Source organism: Physeter macrocephalus, chromosome 17, assembly GCF_002837175.3.
Source record: "Physeter macrocephalus isolate SW-GA chromosome 17, ASM283717v5, whole genome shotgun sequence".
NCBI classification, from domain to species: Eukaryota; Metazoa; Chordata; class Mammalia; order Artiodactyla; family Physeteridae; genus Physeter; species Physeter macrocephalus.
Genome location: NC_041230.1, coordinates 2,894,690 through 2,920,820, shown reverse-complemented (window position 1 = coordinate 2,920,820; position 26,131 = coordinate 2,894,690). Strand labels below are relative to the sequence as shown.

Here is a 26,131-nt window from a genome sequence, read left to right as displayed (position 1 = left end):
TCGACAAACGATCACTCGCCAAGGACAGATCCTGATAACGTGCTTTTAATTGCACTTATTCCAAAGGTATCTCCTTTCCCGGTTAAAATAAAAAAGACGCGTGATGAAGGCTGGCTGTGTGTTTGAGCGGGGCGGCGACCTCTGTGCTCCGGAGCCGGGCCTTCTCCCGTGCCCCGCCGGACAGTCCCAGCACCGGCCGGCACGGGGCGGCTCTCCCTGCCGGAGCCTCCCGGCCGCGGCCCGACCCTGCTCCCTTCAGGAGGTGGGGCCCCTGTGTCCCTTCAGCGGGAGGAGGCCCAGGCGCCGCCCTCAGGTGGACATGACGCCGCTCTTCTCACCCTTGACCTTGAGGAACTCGGCCATGCTGGAGAAGTACTTCTGGTTGGCCTCAGCCACCTTCTTCTCTGCTGCCTGTGGGTTCACAATCTCCAGGCCCTGCGCACGTGAGGGAGATGGGATGGGGTGGGGAGACGGGCCTGGGCGCTAACAATGCCCCCCGCCCAGCTCCCCCAGCTCCCAGTGAAGGAGTCATGAAATGTCAGGGGCCCACGGGCCCTTCCCAGTGGTCCTTGGGCTCTGGGCAAACATGTGGACGGTTTGCCAGCCCCCAAATCTCCCCCACCTTGGGAGATTCTGACTCTGTGGGCCGGGGGCTGGGGGAAGAGGGGAGAATCTGGGCATCTGAATTTTTAGCAGGTTCCCCAGGAAGTTTTAAAAACACCACCGTTGGAGAACAGCTGATCCTGTTCGGTTCCTGAATAAGGAAACTGAGTCCCAGAAGTAAGTGGCTTGCCTGCAGTCCCAGCACAAATTGCACCAACCCCACCGAGGATTTAACGACCAGCTCTGGGGACCCGACGCATGGCAGGCATCGTTGTGAATGTTTTACACACGGTGATTCTCATCTTCCCGCTGAGGCCTCCCCTGGAGGCTCCCCATCTCCCTCAGTCCTTTCAGTCTCCAGCACTTTCCACCTTGCAACACACTATGTATCTTAGTTATCTGTCCCCCTGCCACCCCCTAAGCTCTGGGAGGGCAAAACTTCCTGTCTCTGTTTTGTGGCTTTGTCCCGGCACCTGCAACAGCGCTCGGAATTTGGCAGGCCCTCGGCAGACACCGGCTGATGGAGGGAATGAGCTGTTACCCCTCAGATCCCAAGGGCCACACCAGCGCTATTTGGTGGGTGCATAAACCAAGGCACGGACCCGAAGGTCAGTGACCTGCCCTGGCTCCATCCTGTGCTCTGGTGGTTGGCTGGGGTCCCGACTGCCCAGCCCACCTACCTAGGACCTTTCCTGTGCCGGGGCCCTGAGGTGGCCCCCGCCACCCGGCGCTTGGAAGGTGGGGACCCAGAGCCTCAGGGAGGGACTGAGCCTGCTCGAGGTCATAGAGACCAACTGGTCCCCGGTAACTTCACCGAGTGCAGGGAACCCAGATACGCCCTTCAGGGACCTCATCGGTGCCCACTCCGCCCACGGCAGCCCTCAGAGGGGCCCTGTCGTGTGCTCATTCCGCAGGCGAGGCAGCTGCAGGCCAGGAGGGGAAGGGGTTTTCCCTGGGCCTCCTGACCCCAGGGGGGCTGGTACCTGGAGCGGGGTGAAGGCCACGCTGGAAGCAGTCCCCGAGGAGCGGTCGCGGATGGTGGACTTCCCGCCGTACACCACGCTCTGCTTCTGCAGGGTCCGCTGTGGGGAGGGCCGGGGAGGTGCAGACTGTGGCTGGGGCCCACGCGCCCGAGCCCGCAGCCCCTCACCCTCAGCCCCCGCCCCCGCCCGCGGCCCTACCTGCAGCGTCTTGGAGATCCTGGCTTTGGTGGCCTCGTTCACCTGTGTCTGCCGCACCCGCCCGCTGCCCGACTTGCCCAGGTGGCCCAGGCTGAAGCCCAGGTCCTCCTGGTAGGCGTCTTCCTCGATCTGGTAGGAGGGGAAGGTGTCTGGTGCCAGCTGCCTCCCCAGTCAGCTAGAGGCCCAGGCGTCCACCCATCGGCCGGCCCTATTCAGGCGCCTGCTGGGCCCCAAGTGCAGTGAGCCTTGCTGGGGCCCCAGCAAGGAAGTCAGGTCCCGTTACTGCTCCCTGAGCTCACAGCCGAGAGGGGCCGTGCGTGTGCGTGTGCGTGCGTGTGCGTGGTGTAAGAACTGACATGGGTTTCACTGATGAAAGGGCATCTGAGCTAGTTCTTGCAGGATCAGTAGGGTGATGCTGGGGTAACAAGAACCTGGCAAGGGTGGAGCGTGGGGAAGGGTATGTACAGCGGGGCGGGGGAGGGACGAAGACCGGGAGGCCTGCAAGGGTCTGATCCTGAACAGCCTCCAGTGCCTGGGCGGATGCGAAGCCTCGGGGCGAGGGGGGCCGGTGCCGGGTGGATGGGGCGGGGACAGACCGGAGGCCGGGGTGGGGGGCACCAGGGAGGAGGCTAAGGTGTTGTCCCGGATGGAGGGGTGGGCATGGCCACAGGTGGAGAGGAAGGAATGCAGCAGGGGGCAGGGGCAGAGCGGGGTGGGGTCTGACCTCCCCGAAGCTCATGCGGTTGGCCTGCTTCCGGATCTCAGTCAGCCCCAGCCGCTCCTTCATCTTGCGGTACCTGGGGACGGGGCAGGGGGTCAGCCGGGAGGGTGCAGGCCTCTTCCCTTCCCGTTCCGTCCCGGCTCGGCCGGTCCCCGGGCCCCACCTGCGGCCGCCTCGCTTCTTACGCTGCCCGTCGAGGGGCGCGGGCAGCGGCTTCACCTGCTTCACGGGCGGCGGCTCCTGCCACTTGTCGAACTTGCGCTCGATCTCATCCTTCAGCTCGTAGCCCACCTGGGGAGGGCGGGGTGGGGGTCCTGCAGCTGCTCCCTCGGGCCTGGCCTGGCCGCCCGGCCCCCTCGTTCCCACGCGGCCCCGGAGGACCTCGACCCTCTGGGCTCTGCGGGTTTAAGTCGCACCTACCACACGATGCTCCCACACTGTGTCTCAGGCTCAGCCCTCTCCTCTCGACGCTGTGCCCCACAGGCAACGGCCCAGACAGAGCTCCCGCGCCCGCTCCCCACCCTCCGCCCCAGCTCTCCTCAGGTCGGCAGGTGGCGGTGCCCTGGAGTCCGCCACAGCCCGAGAATCCCGCCAGGCTCCTCCTTCAGGAAGGACCCCCAATCGGCCCCCTTTCAGCACCCCCACTGAGGCCAAGCTCTCCCCAGGGTGCGAGAGGCTGCACGGGATCTGCCCCCATCCCGCCAGCCTCAGGGCCTGTGCACCGACTGTTCCCTCTGCTTGAGACACCCTTCCCCCCAGCACCCACGGGACTCGCATGCTAACTGCACTCAGGTCTGTGTGAAACCCTCACCTCCTCGGAGAAGCCCTCCCTGAGTTCCAGGTTAATCAGTCTCACCTCCCTCGCCACCCCCGATGCCCCGTATCTGTCTTCCCAGCCTTTACTCAGCACCACTGGACACACCGCGGATCTACCGCTTGTGTCTTCTCGGCCCGCCCCCAGCCAGCGTGGAGATGCCACGGAGGCAGGGCTTCTGTCTGTGCGGTTCACTGCTGTACCCCCAGGATCCAGGCCAGTGGTCAGAGAGAGACTGAACCCCTGAACCCACAGTGCCAGGGTGGGTGCTTGGAAAACAATAATGCACAAGACAGAAAACATCTACCCTCCCGGAACAAGTCCGCCAAGGCACACAGGTTGATGGAATAATTACGTGAACGATGACAGCGCTGGTAGAGGGGACAGATCCTGGTGTAGTAGGCAAATAAATACCTGCCCCTCCCCCAAAGGTGTCCACAACCAACTCTCTGGTCCCTGTGAATGTGTCACTTTACCTGACAAAAGGGACTTTGCAGATGTGACTGGGTGAAGGGTCTGGAAACGGGGAGAGGGTGCCTTAGATGATCAGTGTGGACCCAGTGTGATCACTGGGTCCGTAAGAGAGTCGGCAGAGATGTGAAGACAGAAGCAGAGTCAGAGAGAGCTGGGAAGATGCCGTGCCGGCTTTGAAGATGGAGGAAGGGGCCACGAGCCAAGGGACACAGGCGGCCTGTGGAAGCCGCAAGAAGCAGCGGAGCCGTCCTCCCCTTGAGCCTCTGGAAGGAACGAACCCTGCCAACGCCTTGATTTCAGCCCAGGGAACCCGCCGTGGGCTTCTGACCTACAGAACTCTAAGCCAGCGACCCTGTGTTGCTTCAGGCCACTAAACTTGCGGTAACCCGTCACAGCAGCGGGAAACGCGTACAGCACGGGGAGGGGACGCGGACCTCGGCAGGGGCCACGACAAACACCCCCGCCTCTGCCCCGGTAGGACGGCGCTCGCTGTGCTGGGGCCTCTACTGACAGCTCTCCCTGAGACCGACCACGTACCGCCAGGACACACGCCGCCCGCCCCTCACCTTGCCCTCCGTGCTCTCATGGAAACTGTCCACTCGGGCTGCCAGCGTGCACTTGGCCGCCACCAGCCGGGCCGCCTTCCGCCGGAGATCCTGGAGCAATGGACGGGAAGGCGGAGTCAGCGTGAGGATGCGATCAGATCCCAGCGTTTCCACAACTGCAGCCACAGTCTCCACTTCTGCCTGTCGGCATTTCAGCTTTACCGCTACTGCCTCACTGCGGTAACGTGTTACGGTACCGAATGATCGTTGTCAGTGATAATGATAACCTACCTCCCCGTTTGCACAGAAGACTGAATTGCATTACTACAGATGAAGGATTATCAAATACGGACAAAACACCTACATTATGATTGAAATTTAAAACATCCACCTGTGTATCATCAAAAATGGTGTCATGTGCCACGAAAGGTAGGGGCCGAGTTCTGAGAAACACCAGGGTGATACCTGTGACACCCACAGCCCCAAGTCTCGGGGACTGGTAGTAACGGTACCGGTAGCAATGATAATAATAATGAGAAGAACAACAGTAATAATAACAACACGGTAAGCCAGCAGCAGCTAGGCGTAGAGGAGAATTTAGCCCTGTCCTAAGAAGGCTGGCCTTGGCCCTGGCTCCTGGGCGGTGATCTGTGCCGGCAGGGGCCTGGGTGAGCCAGGGAACAGCGCTGTGCCTTAGGGTGGGCTCTCTGAGTCGCGGGGTCCCAGCCACGCCTGCGCCCCGAGCCTCGGCGAGACTGAGCCCCGAGGCCGCGCTGGGCTGCCCGGCGGAGCCTGTGTGCACCGGCTCAGGCGGCGCCGCGTTCGGGACTTCTGGGCCCTGCCCTCGTGCCTTCCCCTCGGCTAGCGTTACCCTGGGTGCCCTCACTGTGACAAACCGTAACCCTGGGTGGATCAGCTCAAGGTGAGCTCTGTGAGTCCTTCTAGCGGTCACTGAACCTGACCGTGGTCTTGGGAACCGCGAACTCACAAGCGTAACGCTTCCGTTGCTTTTTACGTGCGCGGCCCGAGGTCAAGGTGTTTCGTACGAGTGAGTCCGCGTCTCGACCCCATGCAGCAGGTTCAGTTCCCCCCACTTACAGACGGGGAGCCTGAGGGGGGCCCAGAACTCCAACCCGGCCTGTCAGCTCCAGCGTCCTTGTTCGTACACCCTGCGCGGCTCATGCTCCAGGGCCCTGGCCCCTGTCGTCAGCAGAGACCCCTGGGACCCGAGGAGCGGCGGGGGCGGGGGGTGCCCTTTGGGGCACAGCATAAGGTTCCAAGGGGGGTGGGACTCACCGGGGGCAGGGACTGCACGATGTCGCTGTGGTAGATGTAGCCGGTGTGGGGCAGCACCGAGGTGGATGAGAAGCCGGACAGCGTCTTGCGCTGGGCCCCGAGCAGCATGATGTTGCAGGCGGGCATCTTGGAGAGGTTGGTCAGGCCGCCGGCCACCCCTGCGGCGGGGCGGAGGGAGGGAGGGGCTCAGAGGAGCGAGGGGATTTGTCTGGGGGCTCACCGTGCGCTGCACCTTCACAGGAGTTTCTGGTTGGAGCCCCGAGGGGCCCCCCCAAGGAGGGCCGACGTGTCCCACCTCCGAGAGGGCTTTGGAGGAGGCTCCGAGAGGTGAAGCAACTTGCTGAAGCCGCACAGTGAGCGGACTGGCCCAACAGGAGCCTGACCCAAGCCTGCCAAGCCACACAGGCCCTGCCCTGTGCCTTAGGGTGGTCTTCCCCACGCTGTGGGCTCGTGACAACGGGGCCCGGGTGAGAGTCGCCCCTGGGCTCCCGTGAGCGTGTCTGCGGGCGTGGCGGAGGGGAAGAGGAGCTGCAGGTAAATACTGTAAGTAGTTCTGCCTCTGAGGTGGGATTGCTGTGTGCAGGGCCCTGTGCTGGGCGCTTTTAAGGGTTAGGTAAATGGTCTCATCACACACGAGTCCTTGAAACAAGCCTCCAACACCCGCGCGGGAGCAGAACAGCCCCCGTGGTCACTGACGTCACCATCCCCGGAACCTGCGACTACAGTGCCACATGCAGCCAAAGGGACTCTGCAGATACGAGCAAGTTAAGACCCCGAGAAGGGGAGATTATCCTGGAGGATCCTGGTGGGCTCAGTGTAATCACAAGGGTCCTTAAAAGTGGGAGAGAAAAGCAGAGTCAGACTGGCGCGAGAGGAGACCTTCAAGACAGAGGAAGGGGCCACGAGCCAAGGGATGCAGGTGCCCCTGGAAGCTGGAAAGGGCGGGGAAACGGCTTCCTCCCCTGACCCACCACGGAGGACCGCAGCCCTGCCGACACTTTCATTTTAGCCCCGTGAGGCCCACGGTGGACTTCTGACCCCCACAACTGTCAGATGATAAACTGCGTCGTTCAAGCCTCTTGGTTCGCGGTCATTTGTTACAGCAGTCACAGGAAACTACCACAGCCCCCAGTCGCCACTGGGGAAACTGAGGCACGTGACGCCGTTTGCCCAAAGATGTGAGGTCGGCGAGGGGGGAAGCAGGATCCACACCCGAGCTTATCCTTCCCCGACACCACTGCTTCTACCTGCAACTCTGCACACACCTGCCCCCAAGACTGTGTTATGTGCTGAACTGTGTCTCCCCGCAAATTCACACATTGAAGTCCTAGCCCTCCCCTCCCCACACCTCAGAACGTGAATGTATTTGGAGACAGGGTCTTTAAAGAGGTGATCAGGGGGGCTTCCCTGGTGGCGCAGTGGTTGGGAATCTGCCTGTCAATGCAGGGGACACGGGTTCCAGCCCTGGTCCGGGAAGATCCCACGTGCCGCGGAGCAACTAAGCCCGTGCGCCACAACGACTGAGCCTGCGCTCTAGAGCCTGGGAGCCACAACTACTGAGCCCACGTGCTGCAACTACTGAAGGCCGCACGGCCTAGAGCCCGTGCTCAGCAACAAGAGAAGTCACCGCAATGAGAAGCCCGCGCACCGCAATGAAGAGCAGCCCCCGCTCGCCACAGCTAGAGAAAAAGCCCGCGCGCAGCAACGAAGACCCAACGCAACCAAATATAACTAATAAATTAATTAATCAATTAAAAAAAAAAAAAAAGAGGTGATCAGGGACTTCCCTGGTGGCGCAGTGGTTAAGACTCAGCGCTCCCAATGCAGGGGGCGCAGGTTCTATCCCTGGTCAGGGAACCAGATCCCACGTGCCTGCCGCAACTAAGGAGCCGGCGAGCCGCGAGTAAGGAGCCCGCCTGCCACGGCTAAGACCCAGCGCGACCAAATTAAAGTGAAAAATGTCATCAAGGTGAAACGACATCACAGGATGGGCCCTAATCCAGTAGGACTGGTGCCCTTACGAGAGGAGGAGACTAGGACAGTCGCACATAGAGGGAACACCACATGAGGATGTAGTACAAGGTGGCCGTCTACACACTAAGGAGAGAGGCCTCAGAAGGAAAGAACCAGCCCTGCTGACACCCGATCTCAGCCTCCCAGCCTCCAGACTGTGAGAGGATAAACCTCAGTTGTTGAGGCCCCCCAGTCTATGGTACTTCGTTACAGCAGCCTGAACTGACTAATACGGCTGCTTTATCAAACTGCCCCGGAGAGTGTCTCTCGGTTGAAGGGGCCAGGAGCCCGAGGGGGCACTCTGAGGCCGCAGAGGGCCCCCGAGGAGGAAGGGACCCACTGTTTAGTCCTAACACACTGCCAGGACCGGTGCCTCCCTCTTGTGGAGAATACTGAGGCTCCGAGAGCTGACTTTACTATTGCCAGGCGGCCCCGTGGGCCCACGGCAGAGCTGGCAGCTGCTGCGACGCCCGGCCTTTCCACCAGCCACGCCGCCTCTCCCCTTTGCGGCTTGTCTGGCCCCAGCTCTGCCGGGGATGCGGGCGCTGACCAGGCTCAGGGCCCCCATCCTTTCTCCGTGTCTGTGTGAAGAGCAAGCTGGTCGACCTCTGTGGTCTCCAGGAGAGATGAGAGGGTGGGGGCGAGGGGACACGGTCCTGGGGCCCCAGGGCCAAATCCCCATTTTACAGAAGAGGAACAGACCTCCCCAAGGTCACACGGCCCGTGGGGCCGTCACTGCGTGGAGAGGGGCCTCACCCATGATCTTGGCGGCAGTGGAAGCCCCGATGATGATGGAGAGGTTGGGCGCGATGAAGGACATGCGCGACTCCACGTACTCGTAGATTCGGTGCTTGGAGGCGTTGAGCTCCAGCGCCATGTCGCAGGCCTCCTCCAGCCGTTCCAGCTCCTCCTCCGACAGCTGCTGCCTGCGGGGTGCGGAGGGGTGAGGGTGAGGCTGGGACGGACCCGACCTTCGAGCTTCAGCGTGTCCCGTCTGAGCGGCCCGGGAGCCCGCGTGCTCCCAGCTGCGTGTGTGTGCGCGCACGAGGCCCGGAAGCCAGGGCTGCCGGGAACCAGTCCTCGGTGGCACCTCACTACCCAGTCCTGTCTCCGTCTGGGGGAGGCGCCCCTGCCCAGGCCATGCCAGAGCCGGGCCTCTGCAGGCACTCCCGCTTCCTGAAACGCTCTCCCGCCGAGGCCCCCCACACCCTGCGGGCCACCCGGGCCCACCGCCCTGCCGCTTCCCTCGGAGCACGGCCACCACTGCGATCGACCGTTGCAGAGCTCTGCTCTGGGGTGACAGGTGTCCCCTTCTCCTAGGCACAGCATGGACGCCAGAGGGGCAGGTGGAGAGCCGGCGTCCACCCTAGCGAGGGGATGACGCGCCAGAGACGGACACTTCTGATTACGGGCCTGCCCCTTGCCTCACCCTCGAAACCCGGGGCGAGGCTGGCTTCTCATGCCCGGGGGGCCCCGAGCCCAGCACGGTGCCTGGCTTGCGAGCTGAAGCGCCCTATCCCCCCGAGACTGACAGCCGCGCCGCGGGCCCGCCCGCCGAGCGCCGTCAGAGGGGCCCGTGTGCGCACCCCTGGGTGGTGGAGGCGGTGACGCTGACCACCATGATGGTGGCGTTGGTCAGGATCTGCTGCAGGTTCTCGTTGTTCTTGCACTTGTCCAGGCTGTTGCCCAGCTCCTGGGGGGCGAGGGGGCGGGACGGGGGCCTGGGGCTCGGGAAGCTCCAGGACCTCTCGTGCTCCCGCGCCCACCCGATCGGTACCCGGGGCGCTCCCCTGCCTCCCCCCACTCCTGGCAAGCCCGCCGCTCAAAGGGTCCGCGCCGTCTGCCCCGTGCGGGCTGACCCGGAAGCAGAGCCGAGCAGACGGGCCACCCAGGGAAGACCCGCCGCCGCCACAGGCCTGCGGCCCGTGGCCACTCAGAGCGCGGGTCTGACCACGTCACCTCCCTGTGTGGGCATCCCCTGCCACCGCCCCCCTCCGCCCCCGCACTCGTGGGGGGCCCTGCGCACTGGTGACCCCGCCTTCACTTTCCCGTAAGACCCAGAGCCTCTGCAGCTCGCCTCCTCGCCTCCTCTCTCGTTCCCTGAATGCTCCAGGGCCTGGTGCCCTCTCGGGGTCTCGGCACTTAGGACTGCTTCCCCAATTCTCATCCCGCCTCCAGCCAAAGGCTGAGCGAGGGGAGCCTTCCCCTTAGACCTGGGGGTCCGAGAGCAGGGCCCCGCCGCCCCTTCACATCAGTGGCAGTCAGGGAGCCCCCTTCCTCCCATTTACCTTGACGGTGCGGATGTAATCCAGTGCACTGGGGACCAGAGACTCCAGTTCGGGGAACCGCTTCGAGTACTTATCCCGGATGAACTTATGGATGATGTCTAAGGGCGGCGGGGCGGAGAGGAGCCCGATGAGGGGCCGGCAGACTCCGCTGGCTCTCCCAGTACCCATTTCCCCTGCTTCCTTCAGTAGCAAAACCCCTAATTATAGCTGGGCTCACGGACACGCAGCACAAAGCTACGTTTCCCAGCTGCCCCTATGGCCGGATGCAGCCATGGGAGTTAGCTCTGATCTACAAGATGTGAGCTGAAGTCACATGTGCAACTTCCAGGCCACTCCCTCAAAGGAAAAAAACGTGCCCTCTTCTTCTCTCCCGTCTTTTTGCCGATGAGGATGTGGAGGTGACGGCTGGAGGTGGGCAGTCGCCTCGTACCACGAAACAGGTGGCAGATCAACGAGACAGAGCGAGCCTGGACTCCTCACCCTGACTTTCATATGCGAGGAAAAGATGCTTCCTTCTCACATGACCACTTGTGACAGCAGCTGAAGCTGGATTCCAGCTAACACAGGGGCTCGGGGGCAGGACCCCGGGAAAGGCCAGCAGGGAAGACGGCCTGCGGTCCTGCCTGCCCCTCTCCTGGGGACGGGAGGAGGCTGTGGGCACACCGGGCGGGGCTGTCTCTGCTTGCCCTTCCCGGCACTCACTCAGCTCGTTCTCGATTTCCACCGTCAGGTTGTTGGCGTCCACGATGACCCGGTACTCGGGGGCCGCCTCCACGGGCCCCATCACTGTGAGGATGAGAAGGAGCCTGGTGCGGGTGTGTGTCTGTGCGCCCAGCCCGTCCCAGACCCCACAGCTCAGGGAGACTGGGGATGCAGCGGGAGGAGAGCAGGGAGGGCCTGAAGAGGAAACTGGGGGACAGGTTTGCATATCTGCAAACCTCCCATCTCTTCCTCCAGGCCAGTCCAGACTGGACCCCACCTCGCCCTGGACCCAAACCCTCCCGGGGCTCACCACACCCTCAGACTAACAGCCCGGCTACCCGGAGTGATGTCTGAGGCCCCCCAAAGGGCTGGAAGCTCTGCGAGGACAAGCACTGGGTCTGTTTCCTGTGGCTGCACCCCGACGCGCCTGGCCCACTGCTGCCGCGCCGTGGACACTTGCTGACTAGTGACTCCAGTCTGGCCTCTGCACCTTCCTGGCCCCATCCTCTCATCACATCCCCGCTTTATTTCATTCCAGCCATTAAAGGACTGACTACAGTGCCCTGAACACTTGGCCTGCTTCACTCTTCTCTTGGCCTTTGAATATGCTGTTCCCTCTCCCTGGTACATCCCTTCCTCGTGTCTGTTTCTGGAAAACCCTTCAAGCTCTAATAATAACAACGATAATGACGACGATGACAGTATTATCACGAGCAGCTGACACACACAGGACTTACTGGGCATACGACACTGTTATAAGTGCCTCACGGGCATTAACTAATTTTATCCCCAACCAGCCAGGGAGGTTGGTGTTAAATCAGGCCAGTGTTGCAGAGAAAGAAACGGAGGGACGTGGCCCGATGTCGCAGAGCTGAGATCCGACTCCCGAGTCTGCGCTCTGAATCCTGATGCGCAAATGCCTCTATGTCCTTAAGACTCACGAGGCGCCGAAGAACCCCTCCCTCACCTTTCAGGAGGGGTCAGCTGTCTCCTCTGTGCTCCTGCCACACTCCCGCCACCTCCATCAGACACCATCACCACCCAGTTTGAGGTGTTTCGTGTCCACCTTCCCCACCAGACATGGGGCGTGACTGGGTCTGACTTAAAGTCCCCGAGCCTGGCCCACACCAGGAGATGTCCCTTTTATGATTCCCCACGACTCCCCGGCCTGGCATTTGAAACCCTGCAGGGTCTGGAGCCTTGCCAGCCTCCCCGCACTGTGGATGCCCGAGGCTTTGCAGGTGCAGCGCTCTTTCGCTGGGCGCGCCCCCCGCCACCCCGTTCTTGGCCTGCCGTGCGTATCCATGCTTCAAGCCCGGCCGAGACATCAGCTCCTGCCTGGCCGCGGCGGGGCCAGCCAGCTCCTCCCGTGGCTCCCGAGTGTCCTGGGCGCCCAGCAGGCGCCGCCCGCCAGTAACTGCTCCGCCGGCCCCTGGGCGTTCTGAGCGCAGAGGCCCACGCGGGCCTGGCCCCCAGGGTGCCTCAGGAAAACTTTAAAGAAAGTTTTAAAGCTTTAAAGTTTAACCCTGCTGGCGCAGGTGGTTGACAGTCCGCCTGCCAATGCGGGGGACGCGGGTTCGTGCCCCGGTCCGGGAGGATCCCACACGCCGCGGAGCGGCTGGGCCCGTGCGCCACAACTACTGAGCCTGCGCTCCAGAGCCCGCGAGCCACAACTGCTGAGCCCGGAAGCCACAACTACTGAAGCCCGCAGGCCTAGAGCCCGTGCTCCGCGACAAGAGAAGCCACCGCAACGAGAAGCCCGCCGCAACTAGAGAGAAAGCCCGCGCGCGGCAACGAAGACCGAACGCAGCCGACAAGTTAATTAATTAATTAATTAATTAATTAATTAATTATTTTAAAAAGAAAGGGTGGAACAAGTGAGTCTCCCTGAAACTCTGCTCTGACTACACCATTCCTGTGCCAAAAAGCTTCCTTGGCTCCCCGCTGCCGAGGAATTCCACTCGAGAGCCACAGCTTTCCAAGAAAAACGGGGGTGATGACAGCATTGTCCTCTTAGGGCTGGTCTGAACACTCAGGAGACAACCCAGCTTTGCCCAGAGTTAGAAGTGAGGAGAGATTTTAATAATTTTTATGGATACTTTTTTATATTTTCGTGGTTACTTTCTATTTACCAAATGATACCAGTTTTCCATCCACAGTAGCAATATCTTTCCTTCTTGGGTAAACTGAAGGAAAAAAGTATGTGGATTAAAAAATGTGAAATAACAAGTTGTTTTACAGGTGTGGCAAAACTCTATAACTGATCAGGTTATCGATAAAGTTTGGGAAGCCTTGAGATAAATCCTATCACAGTTAGCCAGCGCTCAGCACAGAGCAAGGACTTAAGAAGTGTCAGCTTTAGGGACTTCCCTGGCGGCCCAGTGGTTAGGACTCTGCGCCTCCGCTGCAGGGGGCCTGGGTCTGATCCCTGGCTGGGGAACTAAGATCCCGCATGCTGCGCAGCGCGGCCAAAAATGAAAAAAGAAAACTTCGAAAGGAGTATCAGCTTTAGAATGCAGTACGCTCTTAGGAGAGAAGGGGGCTGGGCTGGGATGGAAGAGAAGAGGGCTCTGGCAAAGGGTGAGAGGAAGAGCCAACTTCCAAAGCCACCAGCAGCAAAAGCGCCAAGGGGCCTGGCCGGAGGAGAGCCGGGGTGGGTGTGGGTGAGGGCGAGGGGGCGGGAGAAGGTACCTTCCGAAGCTTTGGCCTGCTTGCTGATATACTCCTCAATCTTCATCATGATCTCAGCGAACTGTTCGGGGAGGAGCGGAGAGTCAGAACCCGGGACTCTCCAGGCAAGGGAGCTGCTGCCCGTGTGACCCCCCCCCAGGAGCGCCTCTCACCATCTTGCTGTCCCACAGCTTGGCGATGCTCTTGACCGAATCTCCGGAAAGATCCAGCTGGGTCTCCTCCTGCACATCCTCGATCGCCGGCTCCTCCTCTTCCTCCCCGTAGCTTCCTCCTTCCTCCTCTTCTGCCGCCTCCTCGAGGTCAGCTAGGAGCTCGTCGGCCAGAGACATCCCGAGGCCTGCGGGGAGGGCGAGCGGGGTTCCCACTCATTACCGGGAGAGGCCTCCCCGGCCAGATGGCCCTGGTCCTTCGGGATCAACCTCCCCAGCACGCAGGCTGCACAAGGACAGGTACACTCTTTTGCTATTTCTCTAGCTCCGAACCGTGCCTGGCACATCACCGATGCGCAATAAATACCTGCTGAATGAACCCACGAACCCACTTCCCAGAACCAGATTGTCTCCAGTCATAACCCACACTACCCACCCTTCCCACCTTCACTTCACTGGACAAGACACTGCACACCCCTCACGCCACCACTTCGCCAAGACTTAAAAGATACATCCCCTCCCTTGATAAGACCTCTCCTCACATCCTTTCCTTCCCCCCCGCCCCAAGCAGAGGCCCCTCCCCACCAACTGTTGGGCCCCACACGGGTGACAGACATCCTGATCTCCTCAGCCATCAGGACAACCAGACGGGGCCTAAAATGTCTAGAGCCTCCAGGCCAGTCACCGCGGGCTATGAGCAGCTCCTCATCTACCCCCAGGTGCTGTACAATATTAGTATTTTCGGTGGATCCCACGCAGTGGAAAAGGCTGTGAAGCACCACTCTTCAAGGTGCGATACCCATCACCCTGCCCTCCCCAGGGCTTTTTTTTTAAAATAAGAAACACTACCTCTTCCCGTTCTTCTCCTCTTTCAATAAGACAAATGTAGGGGGAAGGCGGGGAGGAATAAATGTGAGACTGGGATGGACATATACACACTACTACGTACAAAATAGATAACTAATAAGAACCTGCTGTATAGCACAGGGACCTCTACCCAATACTCTGTGAGGACCTATATGGGAAAAGAATCTAAAAAAAGAGCGAATATATGTATATGTATAACTGATTCACTTTCCCACACAGCAGAAAGTAACACAGCATTGAAGATCAACTATACGCCATAAAAGTTTTTTTTAAAAAAAGACAAATGCAACATGTACACACTACTATATAAAAAACAGATAACCAACAAGTACCTACTGTACAGCACAGGGAACTCTACTCAGTATTTTGTAATAACCTATAAGGGAAAAGAGTCTGAAAAAGAATAGATAGATATATACGTATATGTATAACGGAATCACTTTGCTGGGCACCCGAAACTAACACAACATTGTAAATCAACTCTACTTCAATAAAAAAATGAAATTAAAAAAGAAATTAAAGGGCTTCCCTGGTGGCGCAGTGGTTGCGCGTCCGCCTGCAGATGCAGGGGACGCGGGTTCATGCCCCGGTCCGGGAGGATCCCACGTGCCGCGGAGCGGCTGGGCCCGTGAGCCGTGGCCGCTGAGCCTGCGCGTCCGGAGCCTGTGCTCCGCAACGGGAGAGGCCACAACAGTGAGAGGCCCGCGTACCGCAAAACAACAACAACAAAAAAAAAAAACAGGGGAATTCCCTGACGGTCCAGTGGTTAGGACTTGGCGCTTTCACTACTGTGGCCCCGGGTTCAATACCTGGTTGGGGAATTAAGATCCTGCAAGCTGCGTGGTGCAGCCAAAACAATAAAGAAATAAAATAAAATTTACAAAAAGACAAACGGAGGCTGCAAACCTCCATGTCCGCCGAGGCTAAGTGGGTGACGTAAGTGAGTGAAGCAGGCTGGGGGCTGGGCCACTGGAGAAGTGGAGCCTGCAGAGCTAGGGAATCATGCCTGATGTGAAAGCTGAGCTGACACGACGCTTCAGACACGCCCTGCCAGTGGGAACACGGGCTCCATGTTGCCAGGTTTTCTAATGTTTTTCAAGAAAAGTAAGAGAGTCAGAATTTTTATGTGTAACCGCCCAGTTTGAAACGTTTCTTTTTAAGTGGCTAAGTTAGACCACCATGGCACAGGCTAAACTAAAACGATTACAGGAAAGATTTGGCCCTTGAGCTGCCGGTTTAGGACCCCTGGATGTTCAGTTGTCTCTGAGCTCAGTCTCCCCTCATACCCTCCTTTCTCCCTAAGATGCAATGTCCGCTTTATACTCACTTCTCTTTATAAGACACAGCTTTACCTTGTAAACGCACCCACGTTATCTCACACACACCTTTCTCTAAAACTCTCGTTACTCTCGCTTTCTCTGAATAAGAGGAACTCTTCCTTTATTGGACATGATCTGCTCCATACATAAGACTCAAGTATCTCTTCTTATCCTCTCTTCTCTGTTTCCCCACTAAACTGTAAGCAAAACCAGGGGTGGTATCTGTCTGTTCACTGTTATATCTCCACCATCTAGAAGAATCTCCAGCACGTTGTAGGTATTCAAAAAATATTGGGCAAATGAATGAATGAACTTTATTTAATCCTTACACCAACCACATTATGGTTTCCTTTCTCCGGCTCTCTGGATATATTATTTTTTCATCCCAAAGGTAAGGGCACAAACATTATCTCTTGCAGCGTGGATTATCTCTGACCCTGAGACTAGATCCTATCCTGCTGTTATACATCCTATGAACCCTTTAGTTCACTTCAACACTTGAGATTCTCTAAATCTCTAACATTTTGTTTAATGTCCATCTTCCCCATTAAGCTTAAATTTGTAAGAAAAGAGGGACCGTGTCCATTTTGTTCATTGCACACTATTTCCATCGCCCAGCGCAGCACCTGGCACGAAGTAGGTACCACGACCTCGCTTGATGCCAGCCAACCTCTCCAGCCTCAGCCCCCGCCACTATCCCCCATGCCCTGAATCCTTCTCACACTTTTTCCGCTTACCAACTTCCTCCCCTCACTTTAGGTCTTCATTCCCTCCCTTTTTACCAGCTCAACACCTCTTCATCCTTCAGTTCTCTTATTCCAGCTCCCTGACCCACGCACCCCACTCTAGAGCAGATAGGTTGCTTGGTAATATACACCTCGCACGCCCTGTGTGTACCCTAAGGCACTTCACACATTTGTGATTATTTAAGTAATTACTTGATTAAGCCTGTCTCCCCAGGCACCATGCAAAGCGCTAACAGGGCCGGGAACGATTTTTTGCTGCCGCTATATCCCCAGAGCCGTAACAATGTAGGAGCATTTGAGACCTTTGGGTAGTCAGTCTACGAAGGCCCGCCTTTCTCCTTACACACTTCCTCCCCCAGACCCAGGAAGCCAACCTCCCGCCCTTCCCTCGTCTCCATCACACTCACCTCCTCTCTTCTCGCACGACGGTTTCTAAGAAATCAGCTTTCCAGCAGCGGTCGACGCTCACTGATGACGTTTCACCCTTGCGCCGTCGTCGAAGCAAAGCTGCGCTCTGATTGGCCCCTGCACCGCGTCTTTCCTGGCTGCGTTTGGAACAACAACTTTATTAGCACCTGCCTCTAGGCGGAGAAGGAATGAGCAGGAGAGAAGTGAGGGGCTTTATCCGGCCACGCCCGCTGTGGACTAAGCCTGATAAGCGGAGAATCGCCATAGTCTGACGACAGGGTGTCAAGACAAGAATAAAGTCGAGGGCAACTCAGACCACTGGTGGAGGCGTTCGACGAGAAAGACAAGCTTTCAGCCGGGAGTCGAGGTGGAGGTGGAGGGGTTGGGGAGCGAGCCGGAAATAGGAAACTACAGCTCCCAGAAGGCGCAGCGGCAAGGCCCCGGATGCTGGGGTCGTGAAGCCTGATGGGAAAGGTAGTTTTGCGAACGACTTAACTTAGAGGTTAGCGAGGTTGGAAGTTCTGAGGCCCGGGGCGCCCGGAGTCGGAGAGAGATGGAGCTGGAGCAGAGAGAAGGGTGAGTGGCTTTGGGGAAAACTACGAATCCCAAAAGACATTGCGGCTGCATAAGAGCGGTCTTCTGCTCTGAGGACTGACGGGGATTGCAGTTCCTGCAACTCCTTTGGCTCATAACTCTTGTAGGGACTGGGGTCCGTACTCGAGCATCCTGGGGGAAAAGGCTACGGGTCTAGACTCCTGGATCTGACAGGCGAGGCGGTTGGAGGTCAGGACTCCTGGGTCTGAGTGAGGGCTTGTGGGGCTCGAACTCCCCGTGGGACTCGGGGAGGAAGGGTCTGGAAGTCTGGACTCCTCGATACCGGGAAGCGGGTGCTGGGGCCCTGGACTCCTGGATCGTGGGAGGAAGGGGTCGGGGCTCGAACTCTTCTGGATCCCGGGAATGGTGGGCTGGGGGCCTCGGACTCCTGCATCAGAGAGAGGAGGGGTCCGGGAGTTGGGCTCCTGGTCTGTGGGAGGGGGGACTAAGGGCTAGGCGTTCAGGGTCCCTGAGCCCACTGACTCTACAGGACCATGGCAGCCGTGGGCTTTGAAGAGTTCTCAGCGCCGCCAGGCTCGGAGTTGGCGCTGCCTCCTTTGTTCGGTGGTCACATCCTGGAGAGCGAGCTCGAGACAGAAGTGGAGTTTGTGTCTGGGGGTCTGGGTGGCTCCGGGCTCCGGGAGCGAGATGAAGAGGAAGAGGCAGCCCGGGGCCGGCGGCGGCGCCAGCGGGAACTAAACCGCAGGAAGTACCAGGCGCTAGGTCGGCGCTGCCGGGAGATCGAGCAGGTAGGTGAGTGTGGATTCCCCTGTTTTGGGGTCCCCTGGCCTCCATTACCAATCCTTCCCAGTCTCTGCCTGTCTAGATGCCCAGCCTTCCTTGCCCGGCTGAATGAATTTTCCGTTCACTTTTCATTCCGTATTAATTTATTTAGCACCTATTATGTGTCAGGCACTGTGCAAGGCACCTTGGAGAGATGTCTCCTCTAGGAGCATCATCTGACAACCCAGATCAGCTCACTGATGTTTCACAGGTGCCTCTCTTGCTTCCCACCGATCAAACTTTTCAAATCTCCCATACCCTTGACATCATTCGCTCCTCATGCCCTGTCTGTTCTGCCTCTCAGATCCCTCTGGGGTCCTTCTCCTCCCCTCCATCCCCACGCCTCTGCTCAGCCTCAGGTTCTTTCTGCTGAATCACTGCATTAGCCTCCTTGGTGAGAATGAGGATGGAGCGGTAAGCAGGGCCCAGATCTTGAAAGGCCACAAACACCAGAGCAAGAGGTTTGGATTTTTTTTTTTTTTTTTTTTTTGAGAGTGATGGGGAGCTCTCAAAAGGTTTCAAACAGGGGAGGGACAGGGTCAGTGTTTGAAAGACTCTCTGAATTGGGTTGGACCCTTTTGCTAGGGCCGCCGTATCAAGAACCACAAACGGATGGCTAAGTAATAGAAACGTACTGCCTCACGGTTCTGGAGATTAGAAGTCTGGGATCAAGGTGTCAGCAGGGTTGGTTCATCCTGAGGGCTGTGAGGGAGAATCTGTTATCTGTTCTAGGCATCCTCCCTAGCTTCTGGTGGTTTGCTGGAGATCTTCTGTGTTCCTTGCTTGTAGAGCTCTTCTTTCATCTTCCCATGCTTGTGTGTGTGTGTATATCCCAATTTCTTTTAATAAGGATGCCACCAGTCATATTGGGCTAAGGCCAATCACCTCATTTAACTTGATTACCTTTGTGAAGACCCCGTGTCCAAATACGGTCACATTCTGAGGCACTGGGAGTTAGGACTCCAACACACCTTTTTTGGGGGGGACACCATCCAACCCATAACAACGGTGTTGGGGGAGTTCTGGAAGGGGGCTGCTGTAGTGGCCCAGGCAGGAGAGGAGGAGGCTTGAGCTGGGGTAGGAGTCAAGGAGAGGGAGAGAGAGAGAGACGACTTAGAGAACTAATAAGGAGGTGAGGTTTGATCAAGTCTTAGATTAAGTAGGAGCATGTCAAGCTGGAGGGGAAGGTACACTTAGGGCTCTGTGTAGCATAGGGCTTACTCAGGATCGGAGAGGCGTTTGGTTTGATGGGGATGCTGGGGAGGGGATTTGAATGCCAGGCTGAGGCAGTGGGCTTGGAGCAGGGTCAGCTCCAGGTATTAAAGTATTTTCCCCTGAAGCTGCACAAAGGCTGAACGTAAGCATACCCTGTGGCCAGCTGCCCCAGTCCTCACTGCGTACCCAGCAGACGCACATACACACACACACCTGATGACAGTTAACCTGATGACGTTCCTAGCAGTACTGTTTTGTTTTGTTTTTTTTTTTGGTTTGTTTGTTTGTGTGGCCTGTGGGATCTTAGTTCCCCAACCAGGGATCAAACTTGCGTCCCCTGCAGTGGAAGCGCCGAGTCTTAACCGCCGGACCAGCGGGGAAGTCCCTGCAGCACTCTGTAATATGGTTTTACGTACGTGTCAATATAAACTTACATAATATACATAAGCCAGATACTCTGTATCTTTCACCAGGTAGCTTTCGCCTCCGCTTCATCCTTGAGCTCACTCCAACCTCTCTTCTCTCCACGACCACTCCTCTCTCCTCTTCCCCCCCGTCCCCCCGTGATCTCACGACTCCTCATGTCACTGTGTGTTCACAGGGTCTGACAGCAAGGGTGGTGCTGTCAGAGCGGGCGCTCTCACCTGTGAGAACCCACTGCGTGCCAGGCCTGCTCTGGGGGCTTTACGCAGGAACATCTGGCAACTCTTTCAGCGCCCCCCAAGCAGCAGGTATCCTGAGCCCTGTTTAACAGATGGATGCTGGGGTCCAAAGAGACTCAACCATTTGCTCAAATGGAGTTGCGTTTGAGCCTCTGCTCTTAGCTCCCCCGTCCCCCGCCAGGAATAAGTTGTTATGATTCTCCTTTTACCAGTGCAGAAACCTGAGGCTCAGAGAAGTTAAGTAACTTGCCCAAGGTCACAGAGCTGAGAAGTGGCAGGCTGTGATTCAAACCCAGGTCTTTCTGATGCAGGAGCAGAACGTACTCTTTCACGCTTGGGCACACATCTCCTCTGATGACCTTAACGAAAGCGGCCACCTCCTGCCCTAATCTCCAGCATATCTACCAGTTTGGTGTCTTTTTTTTTTTTTTTGCGGTACGCGGGCCTCTCACTGCCGTGGCCTCTCCCGTTGCGGAGCACAGGCTCCGGACGCACAGGCTCAGCGGCCGTGGCTCACGGGCCCAGCCGCTCCGTGGCACGTGGGATCCTCCCGGACCGGGGCACGAACCCGCGTCCCCTGCATCGGCAGGCGGACTCTCAACCACTGCGCCACCAGGGAAGCCCAGTTTGGTGTCCTTCAAGCACTTTATCACTAGGTGAAGTCATTTGTTTAGTAGTATTTAGGGAGCACCCCCTCTTCCAGGGTCTGCTCAAGGCACCGGGGACAGAGGCCCAAATCCTGGTCCTTTGGGGCTTCTGTTCTGGTGGGGGAGATGGAGAGTGAAGACACTGCATAGAGAGAGAGGCTATAAGGCGACGGAAAAGTGGAGCTGAGGCGGGGGGGACGCTCTGGCGTGGGAAGTGGGGGAGAGGCTGCTGCAATTAACAGGAGGTCTGAGCAGGTAGCCTCTGAGTGCAGCCTGTGAGAGAGCTATGCAGGCACCTGGGGAAGGGCACGTGGAAAGCCCCCAGGTCAGGACGGTGCCAGGGAACTCGAGCGTGAGCTTGGAGGCCAGTGTGAGTGGCGTGGATGAGGGAGAGGGGCAAGAGAGGCAGTGGGGAGGGGGAAGGAGCAGACACAGCGGGCCCTGGAGGCCCCGGGATGGTCCTGGGCCAGTCGCCCTCCAGCGGGGCCCCATTCGCCACGCGTTGCGCACGCGGAGGCCGGCTGACCTGTGTTTTCTCCCACCTCCCCGCAGGTGAACGAGCGGGTCCTGAACAGGCTCCATCAGGTACAGAGGATAACTCGGAGACTCCAGCAGGAGCGGAGGTAAGCCCTGCACCCCTGCTCTGGGCCTGCATCGCTTGCCTCTATTCCCCAACCCCTGTCACCACCACCTTGGGCCTTGGGGGAGAGGCGTGCTCCCTTTGAATGGAGTGTAGCAGAATGCAGGAGACCAGACTTAGGGTCACAGACTCAGCTTCAAGCACCGTTCTGCTGTGTGACTCGGGGCAAGGCACATCCCCTCTCTGAGCCCCAGTTCCCCATCAACTAAGGGTTAACACTAAGATCACAAGGCTGCTGAGGATTCAATGGGAGCCCACAGGGGATGAGCTCAGCTGAGCCTCCCGCCTCGGGTCTCCGTGACCAGGACGGGGAGTGAGCTCTGGGGCCGGCCCACCACTCCACTGGGTCCCCATCTCCATGGAATGTGGAGAACGGGCCTCATGACAGAGTCTCCGTGATGCCGAGACCCCCGGCCAGTCCTCAGCCCTCCACTTACCTGACCCAGTGGATACGCCCTCTTCTTCGAAGCACTTCCTTGGCCAGGTCACTCGTCTGCCTCAGTCTCCCCTCCTCCCGGCCACTGATTCTTGCCTCTTTGCTGGTTCATTCTCACTTCCCCAAACCCTGAACCTGCAGCAGCCAGGGCTCAGCTCCTGGGTCCTCCTCTTGTCCACACCTGTGCTGTCCCGGATGCTAGCTGCAGGTGGTGACTTTAGTTTACATTGAAGTTGAATTTTAACATTCATTAAAATAAATTTCAATTCATTCAAATGAAATTGAAAATTCAGTTCCTCAGTGGTCACGGGCCAAGTTTATTAAGACGAAGTGAAATTGGAAATTCACTCCCTCAGTTGCACGAGCCTCATTTCATGTGCTTGGTAGCCACGTGGTTCCGATTTTCATCTGAATTAACTGAAATCAAGCGAAATTTAAAATTCCCATTCCTCGGTCGCTCTCGCCACGTGGCAGGCGCTCAGGGATGGTGACAGGTGATCAGTGGCTTCCGTGGTGGATAGCACAGAGAGGACACCTGATACCTGCTTGTAGAATAAGAGACTGTGCGTGTAAAACGCTCCACCCAGGCGCTGGCTTACGGGGACCATCTAATCAGCGCTTAAAAGAAACAAAAAACCAAAACGCTTTGAGAAGCAGGGGTGGGGAAGAGAAGGCGGCATCACCAGTGAGAGTGCTTGGGCCGCCTCGCAGGGACTGATGAAAATAGTAACTTAGGTTTGACTGTTTACAAGCCGAGTACGGCAGCGCTGTCCTCGAGCTGCAGTGTCGCGGTCAGCGGGCCGCCCAGTTGGGGTTGTCACCTCCAGATTACAGAGCAGGAGCAGAGGTGCGGGTCACCTGGTCCCGCCCAGAGCCCCACCGGCTGCTCAAGTGCTTGACACCCGGGTGTCTCAGACCTTCTGGGTCCAGGACAGCCTTGGTCTCAGAGTCAGAGCTGGGCTGTCGTGGGCCCCCTTCCCAACCGCCAGAAGATAAAGCTGCCCCCCCGGCGGCTTCTCTCCGGCCGCAGGTTCCTCATGAGAGTGCTGGACTCCTACGGTGACGAGTACCGCGCCAGCCAGTTCGCCATCGTGCTGGAGGTGAGTGCGACGCGGTCACGGGTGCGCTGGGAGAACCGGGAGCCCAGACACAGCCTTCACGGGCCCACCTCCCTGTCTGCCAGGACGAGGGCAGCCAGGGCACAGACGCCCCCACCCCAGGCAACGCCGAGAACGAGCCTCCAGACAAAGAGGGGCTGTCCCCGCCTAGAAGGACGCCCGCACCCCCAGAACCTGGCAGCCCGGCCCCTGGCGAGGGGCCCAGCGGGCGGAAGAGGCGGCGAGCACCCCGGGACGGCCGCCGAGTGGGAGCTGCGCTGACTCCAGAACTGGCCCCGGTGCAGGTGGGGGCGGCCTGGAGTCCAGGGGTCCGCAGGGCGGGACTGGGGCTCCCGGGCTTCCCTGCTGCGCTGCGGGGGGGGGGCGGGGCGGGGCCCTGCAAGGCGGGGAGAGCTGGGAGGGTTGGACAGGGCTGGCGATGGCCGGGGAAGGAGAAAGAGTCGGAAGATGCCAGGCAAGGGGCTTGGGTGGAGAAGGAAGATCTGGAGGCGGCTCTGGGGAGAAGAAAAGATAACCGGGGAGGGTTGGCGGCAGAGGAGGGAGAAGGCGGGTGAGGGAGGTGACACTGGAGAGCACGCGGACCTGGGGATGCCGGGACTTCTGGTGAGGTGCACAGAGGACGCCGTCTGGCCTGGGAAGGAACAGCGAGGCCGGGGCCCTTCTCACGCCTTCTTCTCATCTCCCCCAGATTAAGGTCGAGGAAGACTTCGGCTTTGAAGCGGATGAGGCCCTAGACTCCAGCTGGGTTTCTCGGGGGCCGGACAAACTGCTGCCCTACCCCACCCTAGCCAGCCCCGCCTTTGACTGACCCCCCCCTCCCCCCAGTAAACCAACCCCTACACTCGCCTCGGCCGCTGTCCACTGCTTCCACCCGCAGCCGCACACACTCAGACGCTGGGCGTGGTTTTCACATTTTTATTGGGGGCCGTCAGGGAGGGGGCCTCTCCCTGTCCATGGAGGAGCTCACAGTTTCTTCAGCCACTCCAAGCTTGGGCCCTGGGGGTCCTGGGGGTGGCTGGGCACATCAGGCATGTTCCCATCGTCTCGGAGGGGCACTGTGGGACAGGAGGGTGGGCCACTGAGACGAGCAGATCGCCGGGGGCCCACAGAGAAGGGCAGGCCTGTCAGCTTACTTTCAAAGAGGGAAACGGGACCCCGGGGAGAGTTAAGAAAGAGAGTAAGGGTCAGAAAGTCAGAGATGCAGGGAAGTGGGGAAATAGAGACCTAGAGACATGGGAAACCAGAACGATGGATACAGAAAGGAGACCCAGAGAAAGACCCAACAGATACAAGGAAGCAGAACAGAGACCTGGAGAGGTGGAGACCCAGGAAGACAACACTCCAGAAAGCAACAGAGATTGGGAACCCGGACAAACCATGACAGAAACTCAACGTGCAAAAACAGAAAGAGAGCGAATTTTACGGCCTGTGGATTACATCTACTGAAGGAAGAAGAGAGTCTAGACTGCACTGCAGAATCTCGGATCCCGGCAGAGGAAAGACCTGCCCATCATTCCACCCCCAGCTCGGCAAGGTCCAAGGCTGCTGCCCTGGCTCCCACTCACCTGGGTAGTTGTAGGGTGTGGCCTCGTTGATCATGATGGAGTACTTGGCGTAGGGGCTGAGTGCAGGCAGGATTATAGCTGCGGAGAGACACAGGGGTGAGGCCCAGGGGGAGGAGGTGGCGGCGGGGACAGTAGCTGAGCCTTTTCAAGATGGGGGTCAAGTGCATGCGGGGAGGGGAGGAGGGGCGTCCAGCACCTCCAGGAGGCCCCTTGGCACCCTGGAGCCCCGTACATCAGCAGAAGGGTTTATAAGACTTTTTTTTTTTTTTTTTTGGAAGTGAGGGTGGAAGCCAAGCACCCACAGACTTGTGGGGCCTAGAAGACACGGGAAGGAAGAAAGGGTTGGTCACAATGAGCACACTTGAGTCATGGAGCATATGAAGGGGTGTGGGTCGGGGGTGTCTTGGGACTGTTCCAGAGAAATCATGAACTGTTACAAACTGAGGAGAAGGTTTTGTATAAAGAAGTCATTGAGAAATTACAGTCCACCTGGGGTAGGAGCAGGAAGTCATGGCGGGTAGGGCAGGGCATGGAAAGGAATATTCTGGGTCAGTGATGGCCAATATAAGTATAAGAGCCGCGTATGTAATTTTACCTTTTCTAATAGCCACATAAAAGTTAAAACATACAAGGCTTCCCTGGTGGCGCAGTGGTTAAGAATCCGCCTGCCAGTGCAGGGGACACGGGTTCGAGCCCTGGTCCGGGAAGATGCCACGTGCCGCGGAGCAACTAAGCCCGTGCGCCACAACTACTGAGCCTGCGAGCCACAACTACTGAGCCCTCGTGCTGTTAACTACTGAAGCCCGTGCACCTAGAGCCCGTGCTCTGCAGCAAGAGAAGCCACCGCAATGAGAAGCCCGCGCACCACAACAAAGAGTAGGCCCCGCTCGCCGCAACTAGAGAAGAGCTGCGTGCAGCAACAAAGACCCAAGGCAGCCAAAAGTAAATAAATAAATAAATTTATAAAAAAAAAAAGTTAAAACATACAAATTAAAAAATAAATTTAACCTGGTATACTCAAGACATTTCAACATATCCTCGGCATAAAAGACATTGATATTTTATATACTCTTTGTTATACAAAGTCTTTGAAATCCGGTGTATGCTTTACATCAGGGTAACATGTACCATCTCAATTCATACTGGCCCCATTTCAAGTGCTCAGTGGCCCATGTGATCCGTGGCTGCCGTGTGGGACAACTGTGTTCTAGAACCTCACTCAGTGTGTGGCCTGCCAACCAGCAGTATTGACAAGACCTGGGAACGTGTTAGAAATGCAGCATCCCCAGACCCACCCCAGACCTACCGAATCAGACCCTGTATTTCACCAAGACCCACAGCATCACCTTGAAATCTAAGTAGCCCAGTTCTACAGCCGAGGTTCTCAATCGCAGAAGCACATTAGAATCACTGGGGGATTTTCACAAGACACAAGATTCCCTAGCCCCACCTCCACCCCACCCAATTCAATTTAGAATCTGGGGGGGAGGGAATGAGGGTGAAAGGGGAGGATAAGGACATTACCTTTCATTTATTATTATTATTTTTAGCTATTATAATGCACAGTTAGGGTTGACAACCTCTTCTTTGAATGGATTCTGGACCTCTTGGGGGGGTGTGTACGGGGTGGGGAGCGATGGGGTGGTGGAGGAGT

General features: G+C 58.0%; 3 protein-coding genes across 5 annotated transcripts in view; 1 reads left to right on the top strand and 2 right to left on the bottom strand.

Moving 5' to 3' along the window:
- Nucleotides 1-29: 29 nt before the first annotated feature.
- PRPF31 (pre-mRNA processing factor 31) lies at nt 30-16,933 on the bottom strand. 2 transcript variants are annotated; one of them, XM_028477773.2, is made up of 15 exons: nt 16,817-16,908; nt 13,481-13,665; nt 13,329-13,389; nt 12,770-12,823; nt 10,638-10,721; nt 9,936-10,033; nt 9,234-9,340; nt 8,404-8,573; nt 5,635-5,792; nt 4,360-4,449; nt 2,669-2,796; nt 2,509-2,581; nt 1,785-1,913; nt 1,587-1,685; nt 30-435 (listed from the first exon to the last, which is right to left on the bottom strand). In XM_028477773.2, exons 2-15 carry the CDS (start codon nt 13,655-13,657, stop codon nt 310-312), a joined length of 1,554 nt encoding a protein of 517 aa, XP_028333574.1. In that variant the 5' UTR covers nt 13,658-13,665; nt 16,817-16,908; the 3' UTR covers nt 30-309. The 2 variants fall into 2 exon arrangements, with proteins under 2 accessions (XP_028333574.1, XP_007113133.1); XM_007113071.3 differs by lacking the exon at nt 12,770-12,823 and having other exon boundaries at nt 16,817-16,933.
- A 323-nt stretch (nt 16,934-17,256) lies between these two features.
- TFPT (TCF3 fusion partner) lies at nt 17,257-23,758 on the top strand. 2 transcript variants are annotated; one of them, XM_007113082.3, is made up of 6 exons: nt 17,257-17,393; nt 17,902-18,160; nt 21,271-21,341; nt 22,825-22,894; nt 22,978-23,196; nt 23,601-23,758. In XM_007113082.3, exons 1-6 carry the CDS (start codon nt 17,371-17,373, stop codon nt 23,718-23,720), a joined length of 762 nt encoding a protein of 253 aa, XP_007113144.2. In that variant the 5' UTR covers nt 17,257-17,370; the 3' UTR covers nt 23,721-23,758. The 2 variants fall into 2 exon arrangements, with proteins under 2 accessions (XP_007113144.2, XP_023988185.1); XM_024132417.3 differs by lacking the exon at nt 17,257-17,393 and adding an exon at nt 17,497-17,600.
- Nucleotides 23,759-23,813: 55 nt separating this feature from the next.
- Nucleotides 23,814-26,131, bottom strand: part of NDUFA3 (NADH:ubiquinone oxidoreductase subunit A3) — an 8,662-nt gene continuing 6,344 nt past the window's right edge. Inside the window, exons 4-5 of the mRNA XM_007113072.3 lie at nt 24,478-24,555; nt 23,814-23,967 (exon numbers count right to left, since the gene is read on the bottom strand). Of these exons, the coding sequence (XP_007113134.1) occupies nt 23,876-23,967; nt 24,478-24,555 (170 nt within the window). The 3' untranslated portion in view covers nt 23,814-23,875. The remainder of the gene's footprint in view (nt 23,968-24,477; nt 24,556-26,131) is intronic.